At 35.3% G+C, this 24955-nt stretch overlaps 1 protein-coding gene across 8 annotated transcripts in view; it reads right to left on the bottom strand.

Annotated features, from left to right (window-relative positions):
* Positions 1-24955, bottom strand: part of RAP1GDS1 (Rap1 GTPase-GDP dissociation stimulator 1) — a 130558-nt gene that overhangs the window by 4893 nt on the left and 100710 nt on the right. For 5 of the 8 annotated variants that reach the window (XM_019741118.3, XM_074323298.2, XM_019741119.3 and 2 more), the window contains 8 exons: positions 23369-23494; positions 15678-15821; positions 15081-15212; positions 13772-13906; positions 12700-12825; positions 11789-11928; positions 8888-9014; positions 4741-4869 (listed from right to left, as the gene is read on the bottom strand). In XM_019741118.3, coding sequence (XP_019596677.3) covers positions 4741-4869; positions 8888-9014; positions 11789-11928; positions 12700-12825; positions 13772-13906; positions 15081-15212; positions 15678-15821; positions 23369-23494 — 1059 coding nt within the window. The remainder of the gene's footprint in view (positions 1-4740; positions 4870-8887; positions 9015-11788; positions 11929-12699; positions 12826-13771; positions 13907-15080; positions 15213-15677; positions 15822-23368; positions 23495-24955) is intronic. The other 3 variants (XM_074323300.2, XM_074323294.2, XM_019741120.3) reach the window with 2 other exon arrangements.

Genomic DNA, 24955 nt, shown 5'->3' with positions numbered 1-24955 from the left:
CAATTGTTATTATAAATGAAGAAGAGTGACAGGACTAAAAAAGAGTTCAAGTAATCCACAGGAAATCAGGAAAAAAAAACAAAAAACAAACAGAAACAAGAAACAAAAAATGAAACTGCAGACAAAGCCATATCAGTCATTACATTAAGTGTAAATGGTCTAACCAAACCAATTAAGAGAAATTAAAACACATGACAAAAGGAGGGCCCAAGATAGAGGTGTAGGTAGACACTGAGCTCACTCTCTCCCAAGAACACATCAAATGTATATTTAGAGCAATTCCTCCTGAGAGACAACTGAGCCAACTGAACAGCTTCTGCACAAGCATAGAGAAGGTTGGGGTCCACGGGAGCTCTCCAGGAGCCGAGGGGACAACCCGGGAACAGAAGAACTGGTGAGGGCCATTGTTTACGTTTTCCCTGAACATGGGCAGGAGCTCCATCCAGGTTCTCTGCTGACCTTCAGGGTGCTGCAGTGCGTCCTCAGTACCCTTCCTGGATCTAGATCCAGTGGATATAGCATGGTGCTGCTTTGTGCCCCCAAGGGGCTGTGCACATGTGGGGGGGGCTCCCCCACCGGGAGAGAGTGTGGAGTTAGAAAATGCTAAGGTAGCCCTGCAAGCAAAGTGTGGAGATAGTGGGGCGCTATTGTGTGCTCATGAGGGGCTGGCCCTTCTGGGGAGAAGGTAGAGCTAACGAAACTCTGTGGTACGCAGGACGGCCCCACTCAAAGAGTTCAGAGCTAGCAAAACTTTGCAGTACCCACATGCGGGGTGCTGCTTGCGGAGTGAGTGGGGTGCTGCTGTGTGTGCAGGACTGTCCCACCCAGAAAAAGGGCAGAGCTAGTAGGGCGTTGAGACGCAGAACATGTGGGGTGTGGCTGAGTATGCGAGGAGATGCACCGCTAGGAGAGCGTGTAGAACTACCAAAGTATGGCTGTGTGCGCATGCAATGCTGTCCCACCTGGACAAATGCAGAGCTAGTAGGGTGTTGAGATGCAGGCACACAGAATGGCCCAATCCAGACCTTCTTCTGACTGGACAATTAAAGCAACTCAGCAATAGGGCTGTCCATGCTGAGTGAGAGGGGTATGGCTGAGCGCCTGAGAAGCTGGATTGCTCAGAGGAGGAGCAGAACTAGCAAAGTATTAGCTCAGTGGAGGAACAGAATTAGCAAAGTACAGCTGCGCATGCAGGCCTGCACCACCTGGAGAGGGGACAGAGCTGGTGGGGTGTGGAGACGCCAGCACCACCTGGAGAGGGGACAGAGTTGGTGGGGTGTGGAGACGCCAGCATGCAAAGCAGCCTGCCCAGATCCAGTTCTGATCACAGGCAGTTAAAGCAATAGAGCATGCCAAGAGCTCACCAAGCAGCCCTGGTGAGCCCCAACCAGATGAGAAGGGCAAGGAAGCATGCACACATCAGGATGCCCCACCCAGAACCCACTCCTCCTGGCTGGGCAACACACCAGGCACCGCACGTGCCTGCCCCACTACAATCGGCCTGCCAAACTATTCAACACACAGTATACACAGAGATCACTCTCTCAGGACTAGTAGAGTTAGTTATTCTATCCGACTCATAGGAACAAACACAGAAAGTCAAACAAAATAGGAAGACAGAAGAATGCCCCAAGTCAATGAGGAAAAAAAAAAAAAACTCCAGAGAAAAGCCCTAATGAAACAGAGATAATTTGCCTGATAAAGAATTGAAAGAAATGCTCATAAGGATGCTCAATGAACTTGAGAGTACAACAGAGGAGCTCAGAGAGCACTTCAACAAAGGGATAGAAAATGTAATAAAGAACAATCAGAGATAAAGAATACAACGTCTGAAATGAAGAATACATTAGAAGGAACTGAAAGCAGATGAGTTAGTACAGAAAAACCGGTTAGTGCCTGGAAGACAAAATAGTGGGACTCACCCAATCAGAAAAGCAAAATTAAAAAAGAATTTAAAAAAAATGAAGATAGTGTAAGAGATCTCTGGGATAACATCAAGTGCCCTAACTTTCTCATTATAGGGATTTCAGAAGGAGAAGAGAGAGAGAAAGGGGCAGAAAGAGTATCTGAAGAAACAATGTCTAAAAACTTTCCTAATCAGTGGGAGGAAATAGAAACCCATGTCCAGGAAGCACAGAGAATTCCAAACAAGATGAACCCAAAGAGACCCACCCTAAGACATAAGGTAATTAAAACGGCAAAAGTTAAGGGTAAAGAGACAGCCTTAAAGGCAGCGAGAATGAAACAAGTCCCATATAAGGGATTTCTCAGAAGCAACTTTACAGGCCAGAAGGGAGTGGCAGGAGATATTTAAAGTGCTGAATTAAAGGAATCTACAACCTAGGATACTATATCCAGCAAGATTATTTAGAATTGAAAGAGATATAAAGAGTTTCCCAGACAAGCACAAACTATGGTACTGGCACAAAAAGAGACACATAGATCAATGGAACAAAACAGAGAGCCCAGAAACAAACCCTCGCTTACATGGTCAACTAATCTACAACAAAGGAGGTGAGAACATACAATGGAATAATGACAGTCTCTACAAGTGGTGTTGGGAAAACTGGACAGACACATGCAGAAAAACGAAATCGGACCACTTTATACCATATACAGAAATAAACTCAAAATGGTTCAAAGACTTAAATGTAAGACCTGAAACCATAAAACTCTTAGAAGAAAAAGTAAACTATTTGACAGTAGTCTGAGTAATATCTCTTTGGATATGTCCCTTTGAGCAAGGGAAACAAAAGCAAAGATAAACAAATGGAACGTCATCAAACTAAAAAGCTTCTGCACAGTGAAGGAAACCATCTATAAAACAAAAAGAAAGCCTATTGAATGGGAGAATATATTTGCAAATGATATATCCAGTAAGGAGTTGACATCCAAAATATCTAAGAAATTCACAGGAAAAGATGCTCAACATCACTAATCATCAGAGAAATGCAAATCAAAACCACAATGAGATACCACCTCACACCAGTCAGAATGGCTATTATCAAAAAGTCAACAAATAACGTGTTGGCAAGGAGGTGGAGCAAAAGGAACCCTTGTGCACTGTTGGTGGGACTTCAAATTGCTGCAGCCACTGTGGAACACAGTATGGAGATTCCTCAAAAAACTAAAAACAGATCTACCATACAAACCAGGAATTCTACTTCTGTGTATTTATCTGAAAAAAATGAAAATATTAATTCAAAAAGATAAGTTTACCCCTATACTCAGTGCAGCATTATTTATAATAGGCAAGATATGGTAGCAACCGTAGTGTCCACTGACAAATGAAAGGATAAAGAACATGGTATATACTGGGGGTGCCAAAAAGATGTATACACATGACTTGTACTCATCTTTTGTTATTGGTATATATTGAGTATTACCATTTTCATACAGTTTTTTCCTTTCTTAAAATGTGTATACATTTTTTGGCACCCTCTGTGTACACACACACACTTACACAAAATGGAATATTACACAGCAATAAAAAAGAATGAAATCTTGCTATTTGCTACAACATGGATAGACCTAGAGGGTATTATACTAAGTGAAATAAGTTGGACAAAGACACATACTGCATGGTTTCACTTACATGTGGAATCTAAAAAAACAAACAAAACAAATGAACAAATAAAACAAAAACTGACTCACAGAAAGAGGGACCAAAGGGACAGTTACCAGAAGGGAGGGGCTGAGGGGATGGGTGAAAAAGGTGAAGGGGAATATAGTCAATAATAGTGTAATAAGTTTACATGGTGACAGAGGATTACTAGAATTAGTGGGGTGATCACATTGTAACATATAAAAATGTTGAATTGCTATATTGTACACCTGAACTAATTAGTATAACTAATACGTTGTATATCAACTATACTTAAAAACCAAACCAAAACAAAACACATGACCCAAAAATATGCTGTCCACACATCAAATATAATGATACAGCAGACTGAAACTAAAAGGGTGGAAAAAGATCATGTGACTGTTATTCAAAAGAAAGTAGGAGTAGTTGTTTTAATATCAGATAAAGTAGACTTCAAAGCAAAGAAAATTACCAGAGACAGAGTGGAACAGTACCTAATGATAGAAAGGTCAATCCACCAAGAAGGTATAGTGATCCTAAAGTTGTATATATTAATACCTATCAACAGAACTACAAAATATGTGAAGCAAAAACTGATAGGACTTAAAGGAGAAATGGGTAAATCCACCATTATAGTTGAAGACTTCAACACCCCCCTCTCAACAACTGATAGAACCTTTAATCAGAAAACCAGCAAGTATAGAAAACACCAGCACTACCAACCAAAAGGGTGTAATTGACACTTAAGGAACATTCCACTCAATAACAGCAGAATACACATTCTTTTCAATTGTCCATAAAATATAAACCAAGATATGCCAACGATTTCTTGAACAAATTATTTAGCTAATACCATGGCATACAAAATCAGAACTTGTTCTTCATATAAAATAATATTTTAGGGTTGATGAAACTTGATGAAACTAGGTATTGATTTTTAACACTGATTTTGCCTATATTTGCTATATGATACTTTTTATTATTATAGTAAGAATCTTTTGGGAATATTTTCAATGTAAAAGTAACCCTATAGCCTTCATAAACTAACTTCTGATGCTTTTAAAACTCAAATGCACCACTTACTATTATTCTATATTTAATAAAGTCAAACATATGTTGGTGGACAGACATCAAATGATAGAAGAAATACTTACCAGATCCCATGAGAGCACAGATCAGGACCATGGAATTATATTTGATTTCAGGAGCACTTCTGTCATCTGCTAGCAGTCTATGTAAAATCTGTACAAGTTTAGCACTTTCTAGATCTTTCTCAGCAGTGACTAGAACATGAAATAATTAAAGTATCAGTTATATCCATTGTGTATTGTACACCAGTACAGTCTGGCTAAATACTGGTTTCCTTTCTAGAAACTGACCATGTGAAAACTGACAAAGGGGCTGATAAATAATGACCTAGATATATAATATTAAATTCAGACCTTGTTAAAAAAAAAGTAGATAAAGCTAAATTTCAGCAGACATTTGAAGAGTGCAGGCTTAAAATTTAGTATTAGAACATTTCTCTAAATATGAGGCAATTAAAAACCTTTATTATGAAAAATGTTAAACATAAAAAGCTGAAAAGATGGTATAATGGCACACTATGTACTATCATCATCTTCATAAATTATCATGGCCAATCTTATTTCATCTATCTCTAGTCTCACCTACTCTCATCCATCCCAAATTATTTTGGAGCAAATCCTATAAATCACAAAATTTCCTCCATATATATTTCAGTATGTATCTTTAAGAGATAAATAATCTTAATGCCTATCAAAATTCCAGCAAGGCTTTCTATCAAAAATAGATAAGCTTATACTAAAATTTATAAGAAAAGCTACAGGCCCTAGAAGAGGTAAACAGTCTTAATAAAAAAGAATAAGTGGGAGGAATTCTTCTACCCAGTATTAAGGCTATAGCAAGCACAGTTATTAAGACATTGTGGTACGGTTGATAGACACATAGATTATAGGAACCGAATACAGGACCAAAAAAATAGACTCAAAACAGCCTCAACTGATCTTTGATAAAGGTCCAAAATCAATTCAATAGAGGAAAGACAGCCTTTTCACCAAATGATGCTGGCAATTAGGCAGCCACAGGCAAAAAAAGGAACCCTGACCTAAACCACCCGCCTTCTACACATATTAACTCAAAGTGGATCACAAACTTAGAAAATGTGAAGAATTTTCAAAACTTAAGAGTGAAAAAAAATTAGAAAATGAGCAACAAATAGGCATTTCACCCAAGAATACATAAGATGGCAAATAAGCACATAGAAAGATATTCAACATTCATTACCATTAGAAAAATGTAAATTAAAACCACAATGAGATATCTACATAGTTATCAGAACGGCTAAAATAAAAAATAATGACACCACCAAATGTTGGTGAGGATGTGGAGAAAACTAATCCCTTATACAGTGCTGATGGGAAGGTAAAATGGGATAGCTACTCTGGAAGACAGTTTGACAGTTTCTTTAAAAAGTTAAATATACAGTTACCATATAACCCAGCAATTGCACTCCTAGGCATTTATCCAGAGAACTAAAAATTTATGTTCACATACAATCCTATACATGAATGTTCATAGCAATTTTATTTTTAAAAGCCTCAAATTGGCATCAGCCTAGATTTCCTTCAACAGGTGAATGGTTAAACAAATTGTGGCACATATATACCACGGAATACTATTGAGCAATAAAAACTATTGCTGTACAGAACAAACTGGATGCCTTTAGGAAATTATGCTGAGCTAAAACAGCCAGTTCCAAAAAGTCACATACTATGTGATGCCATTTATAGAACATTTTTGAAATGAAAATATTTTAGAAATGAAGGGCAGCTTAGTGGTTCCCAGAGATTAGGAGCAAGGTGGGAGGTAGGGGTAGGAGATAGGTGAGTGTAGTTATAAGTGGATGGCTATTTGTGGTGGTAGGACAGTTTCAATATCTTAACTGTGGTAGTAGATACACAAACCTACACATGTCAACTATGTCACTGTATAGAACTTAACATACATACAAATGAGTACAAGTAAAACTGAGAAAATCTGAATAAGATAGATAAATTATATCAATGATTGGACTATTATACTATTTATAGTTTTGCAAAATGTTACCATTGTGAGAAACTGGTTAAAGTATACAAGGGCTCTCTCTGTAGTATTTTTTTTTTTTTTACAGCTGCACATGAATTAACACTTATCTACAAAAAAAAAAGTTAAGGACTCTTAAAAATGTTGCTTTAATACTACTGTCATACAAAAACTTGATAATTACTTAACAGATAGCCTATAAGGAAACAAGGCTGGAAAAATGTGGTTTTCCAAGTGTGTTGTGTATTAAAAAGGTAGTATGGATTTACCATTTTTTTGTTTGTTTATTTGTTTTTTATTAGTTTCAGGTGTACAAAACAATGTAATAGACATTTACACCCCTCACAAAGTGATAACCCTCCTCCCCCAATCTACTACCCCTCTGACATCGTATATAGCTGTTACAGTTCCACTGAATCTATTCCTTATGCTGTACTCCACATCCTCTAATATATATATATATATACATATATATGTGTGTGTGTGTGTGTGTGTGTATATATATATATATAATATATATATATATCTGATGGACATTTGTCTTATTAGGGAGACCACTTCACAGATGGTGTATATAGTCACCTACACCATCCGTGAAGTGGTCTTCCTGATAAGACAAATATCTATCAGATACCCTACAAAATCTTTACAACAGTATTGATTATATCCCCCAAACTGTCTTTCATATCAGTATGGGTTTACTTTATAACTTAAGCTCAAGGAGCCTAGGAAACACTAAATAACAATTAAAAGAACATATTGTCATTGTATATAGTTCTATGGTAAGGTGACCAGACCCCGGCCAATGTCCAGCTATTAGGAAGCTGACAAAATTATAGCTGTTTGGAAGATACTTGTTTGGAAGGCACAAAACCAGACTCGCCCCAGGCTGGGAGGTCAAGGATATTCTGAAAATGCTCCATTACTTCAAACCATTTAAAATCAGGCTATGAATCCAGTCTGGTTCAACGTCCTCACCGACTCCCACCCTATCATCATAGCTTCCATCCCTTTAAGGTGTCTGGTCTTCTCGACTGATCACTCATCTATCCAAACTATGTGGAAAATCACAGGTTAGGCCAGACTCGAACTGACCTCCACAACAATCTCTAACTACGGACCAAAGTCACTGAGGGTAAGCATATACTTTCCTGAAGTCTTTTATTTCATCTTTAAAATTCAAGAAAATTTGACATCCTACTTACACCTTAGATTTTTAAAGAATTATAAATTGTTTTAAGATTCACAACCCTTTAAGAGGACAAAATTCAAAATCTCTCAAACCCCAAATACAAGTAAATATGACAGTGGAGGAAGGTATACCATATTTAACTTTTGGCTTCTCCTTCTTGGGATAGGGGTGTGGGGATCCACTTGCCCCAGTGTGAGAATTATGGACATAAATCACCAGTGGAAATTAAGAGGTGATTAGTTAACCAGTATTTACCCAAAATGCTGTAAACCGGACAGAACACTAAGCCCTCCTTTGTGTAAGGCAGCCTCAGGCCTTAACCACAGGCCGCGTGATTCTGACTGTCTCCAGGTCATTATATCAGTGATTGGTTCCTGAGACAAAGGTTGCTATCCATACGCTAGATGCCCATGAGCTAGCGTCTCATGAAGATTTATGACAAATAGGGGTGCTGTATACTAGACAGAAACCATCTGAATTATTTAAACTCTGCTTTTGGGGAATTCTGAACGTAAAACACACAAAGAGTGACACACAAGGTGAGAATTCAGAATGAAAGCAATGCTAACAAGCAACAGCAATCTTGGTGATAGAGACAAGGAGATTAGCAAGATAGAGCATTTAGTAGCAGAGATGGAACAGAAGGTCTGGGTCCCTGGAAAAGTAGCAAACTCTGAACTTACTGTTGTATTCCATATATTGTTTCATTTCTCTGTGAGGCCTGCTGGAAAATGATTCCCTAAGTGCCTATAACTTGAGATAACATTTAAGAGTCAAACTAACCTTAAAGTATTGCCCTAAAAATATTACCAAAAAGCACAACTAAAGGGAGCAGTTGTGGTGACAACCTACAGAATATGATTTTCCATATACTTAGATATAGGCACAGATACACACTGGCAAAACACTTCTGGTCAAAGTTGTCTGACTTCTTTTCCACTTCTGTGCTTCTTTTCATCCAAGATAAAAATAGGAGAAAAGAAGTTTGTCACTGAGGTACTTACCCAGTTCTAAAGCTGCAATTAATGCCAAAGCAACAAGGGCTTCATTCTGCATTATTACATGTTCACTAGTTGCCATGGTAACTAGATGCTTGATGCCACCACTCTGTACAATGGTTTTAATTACATCCTACAATAAATAAATATCACAGAATTATAAACTTTAATTTTAAACATCAAGAAGCCACGTTATAATCAGTCAATTCATTGTTGAGTGGCTTTCTAACAGTGTCCTGTATGAATCATTACATTTAATAATTTTATCTTCACAGAAGAAAAGTAAAAAGCTTTAAGCTTTAAATAAATCCATCAAAAGACGACAATTTAAATTACCTAAGTGAAAAAGACCACTGCAGTTCATATTAAGGAATACAGAGTCCATAAGCTTCCAAAATCAAAGAAATACAAGTGCCATTGACTCAAATGTTGACTTACTGCAGGATCAACAAAAGAGAATAAAACTTGTAATAACGAATAAATTCTTTTTTTGTTCCAAATTTTTATTATAGTTATTGTTCTACAGATGTTCTAGGTAAAGCATTTTTTTGGTAGCTTTTATCCTTTGTTGTAGCTGACAAAACTGGGTTACACACAAAAGGACTTAAGCAGAACTTAAATCAAAATTTTCCGTCTCCCTCATTTCTCATGCTGCCTACAGATCTGTCCTCTGCAATGGCAGAGGAGGCAGAGGGCTCCGAACTGAACAAATCTCACCACCAACGTTGACTTAGAGCAAATTACTGAACTGCTCTGCATCTCAGTGACTTTAGCTATAATGTTGGGATAACAGAAGTGCATACCTCATAGGTTTCTGTGATAATTATAAAGTTATTACATAAAAAGCACATATAGCAAAGATTAGATGAAAAAAAGTTCACATTTATTTCTAATACCCACTTTTGTTTTCATCTCTGGGTTTTATTGCCTGAAAAATCTTGGATTAAATATGATTTAGTGGAAAATCTCAATTACAGAATATTTTTAAAGGAATTTTGCTACTTTTCACTATTTTTAGTAATTTGAAGGTGGATATTTTAAGTCGCCAGTCCATGTTAGCTTCAATGGTACAAAACTAACTGCAATTAGAAATATTTTTCAAATTAATTTGGTAAAGTATTTGAAAAAGGGTTTCCTTTATGTTTCCATCTTATGTGAATTTTTAAGAAAACTATAGAAAAATACCTTTGCCGAAACCTGTTTTGTAATCAAACATTCTATGGAATCCACTGACTCAGTACTGAGTTTTTAATGTCCCAACAATCTCTTTTAGAAAGTGAGAAACTATCTTTATTTTAAAGCCTTTTCTAATGAAAAGAAAGTCTCCCAAAAATACTGCTTACTCGGGGACAGTTTATTTGAAACTGATATAGAAATCTTAAAATTAGTAAAGATTTTTATAAAAATCACTAAGAAACTTATTGAGTGAAGAAGACCACAGAAATTCCTAGGTACATATACAGTCACCTAGGGAAGGTTCCTGGACTGTCATTTCATCCTCTATTTTGTGATTCATCCTGAAATCACTGTAGTAGAAGGAAAGGTAGGGAATGAATGAAGGAAATCTGTACATCAGAAATATCTAAGCATTTCCTTTTTTTTTTTCATTAGTTTCAGGTACACAAGACAAAGTAAAGAGTATTTCCGTTTAAAATGCCTGCCCTCTCTCCTCCTACTGCAATAAATGCTTACTGAATAGCTCTACAGAGTTGCTTTGCCTGATAGAATGGGGGATAAAAGATAAATGAAACATTGTACTTATGTCATATGACAAAGGAGAATTAATAATACTGAGAGCTACTCTTTATGGAGCAACAACTATACACTGGACATTGTACTGGGTAGCTTATAGATTTTAGCTCATTTTTATCCTCAGAGAAAATCCCATTAGCTAGATATTATCTCTGTAGATAAAGAAACTGAAGCTCAGATTAAGTCTTGAAATTTGCGCGAAGTCGGTGATTAAGTGGTTAACAAGCCAAGATTCAAATCTGGCAGTATGACTACTAGGTCCTCATTCTTAACCATTTGTAGTCTATGCCAAAATGTATGTATCACCGCGAATCTTCCCCTTCTCCTCCAGAGAGATTCCAAGTTAACCTCTGAAACATCACCTCTTCTGTGAAAACCTGACAAAGCTGGCTTCTCTGCAGTTGCACACATGTGAAATGGTCAAAACGCTCACCTTAGAAAAGAGGTTATAAAAAAACAAAAGGTATGTAATCTAGATACTAAATCAGCTGCTGAACCGCTGGCCTGGGTTGTCACCATTGTGATCTTTAAAACAGTTCATTTCTTCATTTATTATAGGCTATCGAGCATATGCCAGACACATAATAAGCGGGATACTGCCATGAGAATGGACTTGGTCCAACTTTCTGAATTCTGAGCATCATATACTATCGAGATATCATTTAGTTTCTAAATATCAGAAGCTAGCTTGGTCAGTGCCTAGCACACAGATGTTTGACACTGATGCTCGTGCTGGTGGTGATAAAAATAATAACAGCAACAGCAGCAACCTCCATTTACTGCGTGCTGTGTCCCAGGGCCCAGCTTAGCACTTTGTATATGTGATCTCACGGAGTCATCCTCACACTTTCAAGTAGGTGTTAACCCAGTTTTTATATATTAATATACTGAGATGTGAAGACACTTGAACAAGTAAACAGTGGATATAAAATTTGAACTTATCTCTGTTTGAATCCAAAGCCATACTCTTAACAATTATGGAACAGAACTAAATAAAAAGGCTCAATCTTCAATTTTTCCCCAGAATTTTTGATTATTTAAAGTACTTATACATAAATACATAAAAATGCAAACTTACGATATAGGATCTACAATATTGTGTTTCCAAAAAGACCACTCAAGTGTATTTTAGTGAACGTTTCCTCTGGAACTTACTTTTGATTTGCTGTGTCGTATGAGGGCAGAGAGCAGTCTGTTTGACTCCCCCATGACTCCAGCGTGATCTTTGGCTTCACACCATTCCACCAAACGCTCCACTAATTTAACATTCTTTCCCAGTTGTTCAGCAGCTTCTGCTATAGGAAAGAAGGCAACCCACAAAGGAATTAATCACTGATAGGCGATCAACTGAAGAAATAACTGGTAAAGAAGTAAGACTATGAAAGAAAATTATATGCCTAATAAACAGAATGATAGTATTAAAGAAATAAGTGCAAATACAGTAAGTATTCCATGTCTGATGGACTATTTGGCCTTTTATATAAAGTTGTGGACTTTCATACAAAATACAAAAATAAACAATTTCATATTATTTCGGGTCAACCTGGTAGTCTGTTGGTACTCTGGCAAACTGTAACAAAGATTTTTTAGGACTCTAAGGAATCAATATAGAAAAAGGTTTAGAGTTTAGAAATAAGTAAACATACGTAATTCATTCCATGGAGTGGTTCTGATTGCTGTTTATATAAACAGAAAAATGATCTTGTTTGCAGAACGAATTTTTAAAATTTTTGACTGTCACTGTATTGAAATATGATTTTGAAGACATGGTAAAAAATGAGTATGAAATGCTAAAAATTAAAAACCCTAAGGAAATGCTAATAAATCAACTTAAAAACAGGATTATATACACAAATAAAGAGAGATTCAATATATTTCCATTTAAAGTCAGTTATAACAAGCATGGGAATTAATGAATAGGTTGTAAAACCAATCTCTCTGCCTTTTATTTGCTATTTATCTTTATGATTACACAATTCTGAAAGCTAAAAACAAGTCCTATTTCAACTAGAGGTACACTGAGACTATCATACCAAAAATGCACCTTGGGAAAGCATTTCTTTTACCTTGTGCATCTATTAACATTCTTAACGTTCCCAGAAGTTTGAACTGAACCGGCGGCATTTCGGATTTAAGGAATTTCAATACTGTCTCTGTGACCCCAGCTGATAACATCTTTGCTTTATTTACAACTGGAGAGAGAAAGGGAGGGAGGGAGGCAGAGAGAGGAGACTATGGTTAAAATGGTATTAGCATTCTTGATGATATGAATCACTCAATTCAATACATTACACATGCACATATTTATTAAGGCCCCATGTTATACTTTTCTATTTAAAAAAAAAAAAAATCTTGTATCCTGTTTGTCTGTACGAGCATAACATACAAAATCATACTTACTAGCTTTTTAAACCTAACTTCCAAACCCTTTCTTAAATAATTTGTAGAGGAAATCTGACAATGTTGCCTTCTTATTTATAAAAAGCACAATTCTTTAACTTTACTAAATATTTATTTTTACCTCTGTTCTTAACCCAGCTGTGTTTTAGCTATTATAGACATTAATACACAACATTAATCCACTGTATGAACCAAAATGAATTCATATAGTTATATTATTTCTCCTAATCAGAAATTTACTTTTAGAAAGTACAATAAAAGAACAGTTTAAATCATCTCCTGTATTATTTACCATGATAATGTGATCTCATGGCTCAATAGCCTTTAATCCAAAAGACACATTAAAGGCTATTTTTAAAAATTGTATGTCTGCTTGTAGGGAAAACAAACCAACCTTAAAAATCATTCTTTAGGGAACTCTTCAATTGATGCCATTGTCTTACCTCAACTGAAGATGATTTAAAAAGCTTACTTATACAATATAATGAAAATCTTTGTTCACAAAAGATAATAGAATGAAATATTTGCTGAACAAAAGCAAAGATTATGCTTACACAGTCTCAGAAAACTTATTTAACATATGATCTCCATTTATTAGTAAAAAAAGGTAAATGATTGGAAGACTTTTTTTTTGTCTTCTCTTGGTCAAGGCAGGTCCACAAATCACATAAAGTAAATATGTTCCCAAAACAATAGATTTTATTGCTTACATAGTGGCCTCCCATTTTTAGGTCTTACCTGGAATGGCCAGGTTTCTGAGAGCACTTAGTGCTGCATGCTGTACTGTTACATTTCCATCTTCTACATGTCTGTCCAATAAATCCATAAGTTTTTCTACAATTCCATTGTCTACCATATGGATACAATTTCCATCTGAAGAAAACAAAAGCATTTTTTTCTTCCTCCGTACAAATATCTATAAATATTTTGTGATACGATGCCTGTCCATTACCTACATTAGTTAAAATGGATCCCTAGGAAAATAAAATGAATTCTAACTCTTCCAATAGGTTTATAGCCTTTTTATTTCTTTTTTCTTTTTAATGTGTGAAAAGTCCAATAAGATTCTTAAAATAGATAAAAATTTAAAAATCAGAAAACTCTCTACCTTAAACTGATACTATATCAGAGGACGAGAATAATGAGCATGAAATCCACGCTTAAAAAATGTCCCCCAATAGGTTTCATTTATAGTGAAGTGTGCCTGAGTTCTGCCAGTGTTACAGAGACAGCATTCTACATTTTGTTAATATAGCTGTTACATTATTTTTCAGTGACAGAATTTTTGAAACATTTATAAAGCAGAGAGAATATTTTAATGAGCCCTATTTACCTCACATTTAGCTTCAACAATTGTCAACTATTTTGCCAGTGTTAATTCCATCATTAAGGAGTAAATGATGGTCCCCAAAAAGAGGGAAGTGAAAATGGAATTAAGTCATCCATTATAACAACAGTTCATATTGGAATAAAATCAAACTAAACACAAAAGTAACCCATATTTCCTAGACACAGTATGAGTTTCTAGGCTATTATAGCAGGAGTGCCAGACTTCAGACATTAACATGGAGATCTGGTGTCTCTGAAATATTATTAGACTAAATTAAATATTCTATCCTAAACCAGAGAAACAGCCACAATTACGTTCTGTAGGCATAAAAGTATACATTGAGGCACAATTACCATACAATGAATACTCAGATTATTAAATGCAAAATAAAATCACCAAGCAAGAGGGCATACCCTCCCAGATCAGATGTTTATTAGAATGGGGCTCAAGTTTACTAATTCTGAAGTGCAGAGTACTCAGAGAAGGACTTCATGATCACTGTTCATGATCTTTAAACTACTAGAACTTAGTTGAACTGTATAAAATATGTAAATTGTTAGGAAAGTCACTATAAATATTTCAGTTCTCTTAAAAGTTAAAGTAGCAATACACATATGTATAATAATGAACTGTTCCAGTTTCAGTGCATGTAATAGCAAAGCAAAAATTTGAAAAATATAGAACATGTGATTTTGAAAAATGAAATAATATGCTTACCATTTCTGGCAAAATTTGCAATTGCCAATGCTCCAGCAAGCTGTAGCTGGTGGTTATTTGATGGAATCCAGGACAGCACCCTTTGAAACACATTACCTTTTCCTCCTTCGAATAATTTCTGCATGGATTCATCTGAAGGTAAAAGAAACAGGTAAAAGGAAAATAATTAGGAGTAACAAATCCATATTCCTAAGTGTGTTAATATCCAAGTAGGAAACTACATACTTCAAAAACTAAAATTCATAAAGGGAAAAGTAATGACTCTTTTTATAATAAACTTTTAGTAGAGACGGGACAAGAGAGTTTAGAATTTTCCCAGTCTCAGTCCCAAGTATCCATCTGGCTTTTACTTCTTCAGTGCCACAGCTGTTTCTTCCTATGTGACAGCTCTCTAAATACTGACAGATAATGAAGACTCCTCTTTTCCAGGTTCATGATCTCTAATCCTCTCCATGATATGTTTAAGTTTTCAAAATCATTACATCAACAGGATTAAATAAGATAGGAAAATGCCTAATAATAGTACTTACAAAAGAGACAATAAATTTACAAAAATCGGACAACCATGTTCTTTGGTTGGCATAAATTACAACTCACCTCCAAGAAGTAATAAAACCATTAGATCTGAAGCGGTTTTGAGCTCAGCAATATCATCTTCTTTGTCACTATCCACTTTCTGCTGAACAATCTCTAGCAGACATTCTACCAGGCCTGCTTCAACCAGCTGCAGTTTAATAGCATCTAAACAATAATGTGAACAAAATAACGAAAACTTGAGATGAAATAAGAATTCTGGTATAAGCAGTCCATTATGAAGAATTATAAGAAACCAAGAAAATGCATGATTTACTTAACATACCTTCAAAGATTTGAGTTTCAAAAAGAAATATCTGACAATAGAGCCTAAATACAGAAAAGCTTTATCTCATTTTTCCATTTAAAATGATGTTACATTTTGTAATGTCTGGCAGTACCTAAACAAACTGATTCTTAGCTCTGAAGTAATATTACTCCACTGTTATTCTAGGCATTATGCTCATGTTTCAAAGGCAATACTATAAAATATTCCACTGTTTAAAATAAAACACACATAACTGTTATATAAAGTTAAAATATATCTACTAATGGAGTTTGAATACAAAGTTATTGAAAAGTAAAGAGCTATTAGTAAATTATAAACTATATCACAAGTATATTTGGGTTCATATTTGTACAGATAGTATCTTTGTAGGGCAGTTAATAAATCTATAAATTTCTGAATTTTAAAGGTCATGTTTTTAAAAATGCTACAGGTTTTCATCAGTTTGAAACTTTCTTGGGTGATGAATATATGGTGGTTCATTATACTATATATTCTCTCTATATCTGAATAAGTTTTAAAATTTCCATAATAAAAGGTGAAAGAAAAATAATAACTTTTAAGCTTTCTGATGGATAACCAACAAAATAAGGATTTTTAGAGAGAATTTACATACCACTTATATTTTTAGAAATTATCTTCATAGCAAATTCTACTTTCATATCAATTTTGTTTGCGTCACCCTAATTACTTAAATAATTTTCATTATAGAACTTATTTCAGTGAAGATTTTTTATTCGCATCCATATCTGTCTCTTCCATTAGAGCAGATATTATACCTCATTAATCTTTGTATTTTAACCTAAACTAGCCTATCCAAATGCTTTGGGAGTATCTGATAACACTTAAGATAAATGTTGATCAACTGAACTTAGAAATACATTTGCTACACAGAAATTTTTAAACTTAAACTTTATTTTTTAGTTGGATTTTATTTCAGTCATTGGTTTCCCTAAGCTGTATATGCACACATATACAGCAATGGCAGTTTTAGCTTGTCACTTGGGAGAAAATACTTTTTTTCTTTTTACACTTAAGACCTTTTCTTTCAAGCAATTTTAATGTGTAAAAATTTAGCATTTTTTTCCTACTACCAGGGCCACTGATCTTCTTTAGAATATTATCTCAGAATACACAGAATATTCAACCTGGAATATTTTTAAAAAGGTACACTTACACCATGCCATGCTGAAAGTAGGGCGTTTCCTTGGTTACAGAATGCTAGGGCTAGAAATGTTTGGCGACTAGAACTGAAAGCCATGATGAAAATGCCTTAAAAATACTAAGAAACCTTAAAGTATACAAAGTTCCAATTTAAATGTTGGCATCACTTTCCTTTGCATATAGGAAAAACCAAGGATGATATGCTAAGGAGAGGCCAGAAATAAGTTTTCAAAGGTATCATTCAATTCACTGTAGAATTATAAAGCAGAAATGAAGGTGATGGAAGAAAAACAAATAAGAAATAAAGATTGTTATTTAAAACACTGTAAGAAAGGTTACAGGTAATTCTCCAGGATAAAAAATTGACTGAAGGTCACAACAAAAATTGGGCTAAACTACCAAATAAGATAAAAAACAAATTTCTCCCTAAAGAATAAGATCTAAAGAATTTAGAAAATTAAAAATATGTCAGGAGTAAAGTTTACAGATCTCTCCTGTCACAGTTTGACTGTAATCACAGATATATGTGGGAGGCTTAGATAGCCTTAGTAAGGAGGATTAGTAAGGCATTCTGCCAAAGTAGATAGTCCAGCACACACTAATCAACACCATTCTGCCCAAGGGCATCTATTTTTATCACCACAGTTCACATATATATGTATGTATGCATACACAGATATGTATCATATACTTACATGTATATATATGTATTTAAGTGTATGTATTTAAAAATCTTTTTGTAAGTGGTGAAAAAATCCCAAATGCAGAAAAGTGCATGAACTATACACTTCCTATTAACAAGCAAACAACCACATAACTACCTTCTAGATCAAGAAATCCATTGCCAACAACCCAGGAAGCCCCTGTGCATCCTTTCCCTATCTCACAATTCTCTCCCACATTCCCTCTCAAAGCACTACCCTGATTTTTATGGTAATGACATCCATACATTTCTTTATTGCTTCACCAAATAAATAATAATTCCTAAAAACTACAATTTAATTTTATCTTGTTATCATTGCTGGCTTTTTCCTTTTCATGTGTTTATAAGATTCATCTACACTATTGGTTTTAAATGTCTTTATTCCTTTCCTTAACTATATATTTTTTCCATTATATGCATATACCTTGACTTAATGGATATGAGCTGTTTACAGTTTTTCATCATTATAAATCATGCTGCTAAGAACATTCCTGTAATGGCTCCTGGTGCACATGCTTCTGGGTATATTCCTAAGAGTGGAATTGCTGAATAGGGAATGTACAACTCAGGAGATACTGTTTTCTAAAGTGTACCAATTTACACTCCCACCAGCACTTAATGAGTTTCCACTGCTCCGTACCTTCTTTAGTGCTTGGTATCATCAGACTTTCCAGTGTGTATATAGTAGTACTTTATTTTGCATTCTCTGATTATTAATGAGTTGAGCATATTTTTATGTGTATTAGCCAATTGGATTTTCTTTTGTCAGGTGCTTACTCAAATCTTTTACAGATTTTTCCCACTGGGTTTTCTACATTTTTCTTAATGATATGTGGGAGTTTCTACATATTGTACACATAAGCTTTCTCTTGGTTATGTGTGTTGTAAATATCTTCTTTCATCCACTGCCTTCCTTTCCACTCTTAATGGTGTCTTGAGAAATGGAAGTTTTTACTTTTAAAAGAACTACACTTATCAGTCTTTCCCTTTATGGTTAGAGCTTTTAATGACCTGAGAAATCTTTCTGTACTTCAAGGCCATGGTGACAGTCTCCTACCTTATATTTTAAGATAAACTTTCTGGTTTTAACTTTCACATTTAGGTCAACTATTTATCTGAAATTAATTTTTTTAAAAATACAGTATGAAGTGGGGGTGTGTATGTGCCTCTCTGATTGTATTTTTCCCCCCATATTCCCAGCACTGTTTATTGAAAAGACTGTACTTGCCACAGTTTTACAGTGACTTCCTTTCCCGCAATAAAACAAACATCTACTATTGCACCCATTTGTTTCTGGGCTGTCTTGTTCTACCCGTCTTCTTGTCCACCCTTGCACCAGCACTACGCTGTCCTTTAATTACATAGTTTTATCAGAATAAAACTTTAGTTATTGTTATGCACTAAAAACAGTTCTGCTATACCTTGTCTTTCACAGTATCTTGGCTATTCCTGGTCTTTTGCGATTATGGTTAGAACTGCATCGAGTCTACAGGTCAATATGGAGAGATATATAACATCACAACCTTGCAGTTTCCAATTTATGAAAGTGACATAGCTCTCCATTTATTTAGATCTTCTTTAATTTCTCTTGATGATTTTCTACAGTTTTCTACCAGAGATCTTGCACATATTTCATTGATCCATTCTGACACTATGTGATATATTACGGTACGCAATGTATTTTTAAAAATGTATTTTCTAACTTTTTTTTGCTGGCGTACAGAAATAAAATCTTTTGATTTGTTTGTTTAGTGTGATGTTTTCCGTAGGCTTCTTGTATATACCCTTTTCATTCTCTTCTAGTGCTGGTTTGCAGAATTTTTAAAAATCATGAATGGACAATCATATCAAATGCTTTTCAGAATCTAAGAAGATATGATATCTCCCTTTAATAAGTTTTAAGGTGATAAAATAAATTGATTGCATTTTGAATATTAAAATGCTTTGCATTTTCAGAATACGTCCTATTTACTATGATGAGGAATTTCAAATATATTACTGGATTTCGCCTGCTAAAATTTTAAGGAGAAATTTGGATCTATGTTCATTCATGGTGAGACTAGTCTTTAATTTTCATTCTTGTATTGTGTTTGTTCATATTTGGTATAAAGGTTATATTAGCCTCATAAAATAAATTGGTGAGTATATCTGCTGTTCCTACTCTCTGGGAAAATTTAGATAAGATTATTCAGCTTTTCTATTTCATAACATCCTCTTGTTCATAACATCCTCTTAATGTAAGGTCTGTAGTGAGATCTCCTTTTGCATTCTTGATTTTCGATATTTGTGCCTTCTCTCTTTTTTTCCTGATTAATCTTACTAGGGATTTACCAGGTTTATTAACTCTTCAGACTAAACTTTGGTGATTATATGCTTGTGTTGCATGTGTTTCCTATTTTATTAATTTCAGCTCTTTAAGGTTTCCTTTCTTTTACATTCTCTGAGCTTCATTTATGTTTTCTTCCCCTTAAATTTCTGAGATGAATACTGAGCTTATTTTACTTTTTTTCTTTCTAATATATTAATTTAAAGTAAAAAATTCCCTTTAAGTATGTCTTCACCTATATAATGTAAAATTTGAAACAGTATTTTCATTTTCATTATTAGAAAATTTCCTAATTCCATCATGATTCTTCTTTGACCCACCTCTGAGGTGTACTGGTGGTGAATTTTCTGTTTTTCATCAGAAAATAACTTTATTTTGCCTTCAGTTTTGAGGAGTATTTTCATTGGGTTTAGAATTCTAGGTTGGCATTATTTTTCTTTCAGTGCACAGAATATGTTATTTCACTGTAAACTGGCTTTCACGGTTGCTGTTGTGAAGTTAGCTGTCGGTCTAACTACTGCCCCTTTTAACATAATCTGTTTGTTTCCTGGCTACTTATAAGACTTTTGTCATTGGTTTTCTGCAATTTCAATGTAATGTACCTAGATGTAGATCTCTTTTTATCATGTTTAGATTCATTTGGATCTTTGATATCTTTCATTAGTTCTGGTAAATTCTCTACCAAGATTTCTTTAAATATTTCCTCTGTTCTCCCCCCTCACCCTCTTTTTTGTACGCATATATACTGGGGTGCCACAAAAACGTATACAAGTGGACATGTTGGTCAACGTTGCTCAAGCAGTAGTTTGCTGTAATCAGAAGTGTCTGGACCCTGACAGGAACCACTTTGAGCACCTCTTGTAATCGCAGAATTCAAATGTGACTTGTATTCATCTTTTGTTATTGGTATATATTGAGTATTACAATTTTAATAGTTTTTTCCTTTCTTAAAATGAGTGTGTGTGTGTGTGTGTGTGTATAAAGACCAATAGCAGTACGTTATGTGTCAATAATAACAACAAGGTTTTCCAGGCTCTACAGTCATCTGGACAAAATAATAGAGACATCTAGCACACTCCATTAAAAACCAAAAAAAGTGAAAAACAAACCCCCAGGAAACAGCAAAGTTCTGTTGCTGTTGTGGTACCTGGCACCATTTACAAAAATTAGCTTCTTAATCATCATCTGGAAAGCAAACATTCTAGAATAACATCATTAAAAATAGCTCTGGTAAAGCACGGTCACTACTACATATCTCTACTACTACATAAAGCAGGCGTACGATACTTTACATTCACAGAATGATACAGTACTGTCCTAATCTATAATACTAGAGGCATTATGTGAGACTTGATTCTATTTTTCCAGCAGAGGGTCCAAGGGATAGTATAACACAGCTCTGGTAAAACAATGCAATTTTTTGATAGGATTTCTTTTCATTAGTGGCACATTTCTAAGTACTCATTGCTCTTCATGAATATCAGCTAAAAACTGTTTAAAACGGACAACAACAACAATAACAAAAACCCAAACAAACTACCATCAGACTCATACAAAGATGACCGAGCAGAGACAAGCAAGACTCAATCAACCTAACTAGTGTTTTACCAACTCTGTTGTGTTTGAATGGTAAGAGGTCCATGGAAGGAAAGAGATGCCAAGCGCACTTCGAAGCTTCAGGCCACAACCAAAACACAGCATCATTTCAAACAGAAGCAGTAGCCAAACACCGCCCACTTGGATATGTTCACGGGTGCTGACATCACTATTTCATCATCTGCTCACTCATTCAGGAAGGCAGATCCATTACTGTACTTTGATTGTGTTCAACTCAATTACCATGTTACAAGAATAGCAAGCTGCCAGAATCAAAAATAAGGCTCCACTATCCAGCACCAGTTATCTTTAGGTCTTCACCACCAAGTTTACAAATGCTATCACCAAAGGACATAAGGGAGCAAAGAAACCACATCTGATGTATTAGCTGGGATCACCACTGTTCAGGCAGAGCTATTCCGCGGCAGTGTGATTTCCCTCTCATTCCTGGTATTTCATCTAACCATAAGGATTTAATTCTAAATTATATCCACTCAAGGAATGTGTGCATGTGTTTGTATATAAATTTGGATGGAAGATGCATGGCCATTGAGAGCGTGTTATATAGTAGGTGCTACAAGCTGGTAAAGCCTCATTTTACTGGTGCAGCAACCGTGTCAGTATAAATTGCTACGATGTCCCTTGTGCACCTCCCAGCTCTGGACAGGGTAACGTCACAGACCATTGTACCCCTTTGGCTGCTGGCATTATCTCACTTCATTCTTTTTGAGACTCCAAAAAATATACATGAGGGCTGCTCATTTTATCCCCTGTACTTCTTTTGTTTTATGTATGTTGGTTTTTTTCCTTTCTAGATTTCCTTTCGATCTATCTTCTAGCTCACTGGTTCTCTATGGTAATTCAACTATATTTAATCTGTCATTCAACCCATCCATTAGGTTCTTAATTTGGACTGCATATTTCAATTTAGGAATTTCCAATTGTTTCTTTTTCAAATCTGCTAGGTCACTTTCTATAGTGTCTAGTTTCCTCCCACATTTTTTAAGCTTGCTTTTAACTCTTTGAACATAATAAGCATACCTGTTTTGAGTCAATGTCTAGTAATTCCAGTATCTGGAGATTTGCTGCTGTTGCCTGTTCTTTGTGCTGGTTCTTGCTTACAATGTCTTGTCTCCTCATGTGCCTGGTCCTCTTTGATTATGTGCTAGACACTGTATTTGAAAAATTATTTATATGGGATGCTTTGATTACTCTGGTTCCTCTTATTCCTAGGGTGTATCCCTTAAGGTATTTTGCCCAAAGACAGAAGTAGTTTATCAGTGTCCACACTGTTGGCAGGCCTAGGACTCCAACTTTTATCCCATTTTTTCTGCCAGGGTATATAAATGGAGTTCAGTCTCTCAGCTGCTTTTCCCAAATGGCATTAAGAATGTGTAAGCTACAGAATCATCTTTGCCAAGATTTTAAAGACAAAAGAACTTGGAAAGTGGCTTTGGCCAATGCAGATACAGGTACAGAATAGATAATGTAGCTGACGTTAGAGATACCCAAAATAAGATTTATCATATCATTAATAAAACAAAGGACTTTGAATTAAACAGCTGCAATTAAATAATGTTAGAAAAAATGGAAAAAGCCTGCAAGATTAAAAAACCCAAGAAATGTATTTATTTTCTCACCATTTTCTGCCAATGGAGCAAGAACTTCAAAAATCATTTCCTTCTTATCATGTTCTATTTGCTTCTTGAAGAGTTTTACCAGCTCTTCAGCAATGTTTGTACTGGCAAACTGTTCTTTACTTGACTCTAAAAAAAAGAAAAGAAAGGAGGAAAATTTAGGGTAAGCAAACAAATTAAACCGAGAAATTGTTTTCTATTACTTTCAATACTTGGTCATTTTGTACTATTACTGATACATACAAACACTCTTTAAATACAGAAACACTCAAATCCATTTTTTAATGCCCTTGAAAAGGAGAAAATGTCTAAGGCTTTAAAGAAAATGTTCTAACCCAATTGTATTCAAGGCTACAAAAATATGTTCACTAGCATTACATATAGGTAACCATAGCAACAATACAATTACTGTTATAAATTCATAGTTTCAAGGCTTTTAGTCAAAAAAGAAAAGTTACTCAAAACAGACTGTACTTTACGCGGCTGAACTAAAGGTGACGTATCATCTTATCTTTATGTCATGACAGTGGTGTGCTTTCGCACTGGTCCTGACTTGCCTACTATGAAAGGCCCATTCTCCATTCTTTCTTGTCTCTTCAGCATCTCCAGTCTCCACCTCACCCTTAGCATTTATGCTTTAATATTTCTCATATAAAAAAGCAATATTAAAAACAAACACCTTCCCTCTACTCTACTTTTCTTCAGATACCACCCGATCTCTGTTCACTTTCACAAACAAGTTTATTGACAGCCTTGTTTACATACTTCCTCAACTCACATGCATTCCTAAATGTACTTTACACTAGTTTTGGCCCACCCCTACATTCCGCTGTCTCTTTTGCTCGCCCCTCCTTTTCCACCAGACCTCTATAATTCCAGTTCCTTGGGACTTGATCTTTTGCTTTCTTACCTGTCTTTTAAGGTTTTAAAAAAATTTATTGGGGTGGCATTGACGAATAACATTATATAAGTTTCAAGTCTATAATTGTATAATACAACTTCTGTACATTGCATTGTGTGCTCACCACCCAAAGTCTAGTCACCAAATATTCGATTCCCTTTACCCTTTATTCTCCCTCCACCCTTCTTCCCCTCTGGTAACCACCCTGCTGTTGTCTGTGTTTCGAGTTTGTTTATTGCTTTCTATTTTATATCCCACATATGAGTGAAATCATATGGTCCTTTTCCGTCTGACTTTGCTTTCTAACCTTTTGGTCCTTATTTTCACCCTAGGCAATCTCCTTCTCTTCCATAGTATCAAAACAGCACCCATATGTTGATACTTATACAATCATATCTCTAGCCCTCTTCTGGTTTCCAGGCTGTTTAACTGGCCATTTGACATCTCCATTTGAATATTACCCTGATTTCTGTTCTTCCTCCAGACTTCCTTAACTTGGGAAATGAAAACTCCATCTATCCATTTATGCAGATAGAAGGGAGTCATGCTCACTTGTTCTCACTCAACCTTAAAACCTTGGATTACCAAGGTCTATCAATCTGCTTCCAAAATACAACCAGAATCTGTTCTATTTCTCCCCAATTCTCTTCTCAACTTCTCTTGCTGCATCAGATATCCTAGTAACTTAT

Source organism: Rhinolophus sinicus, chromosome 1, assembly GCF_057876585.1.
Source record: "Rhinolophus sinicus isolate RSI-liver-muscle chromosome 1, RSI-T2T, whole genome shotgun sequence".
Classification (NCBI taxonomy): Eukaryota; Metazoa; Chordata; class Mammalia; order Chiroptera; family Rhinolophidae; genus Rhinolophus; species Rhinolophus sinicus.
This window is presented reverse-complemented; position numbering and strand designations above follow the sequence as displayed.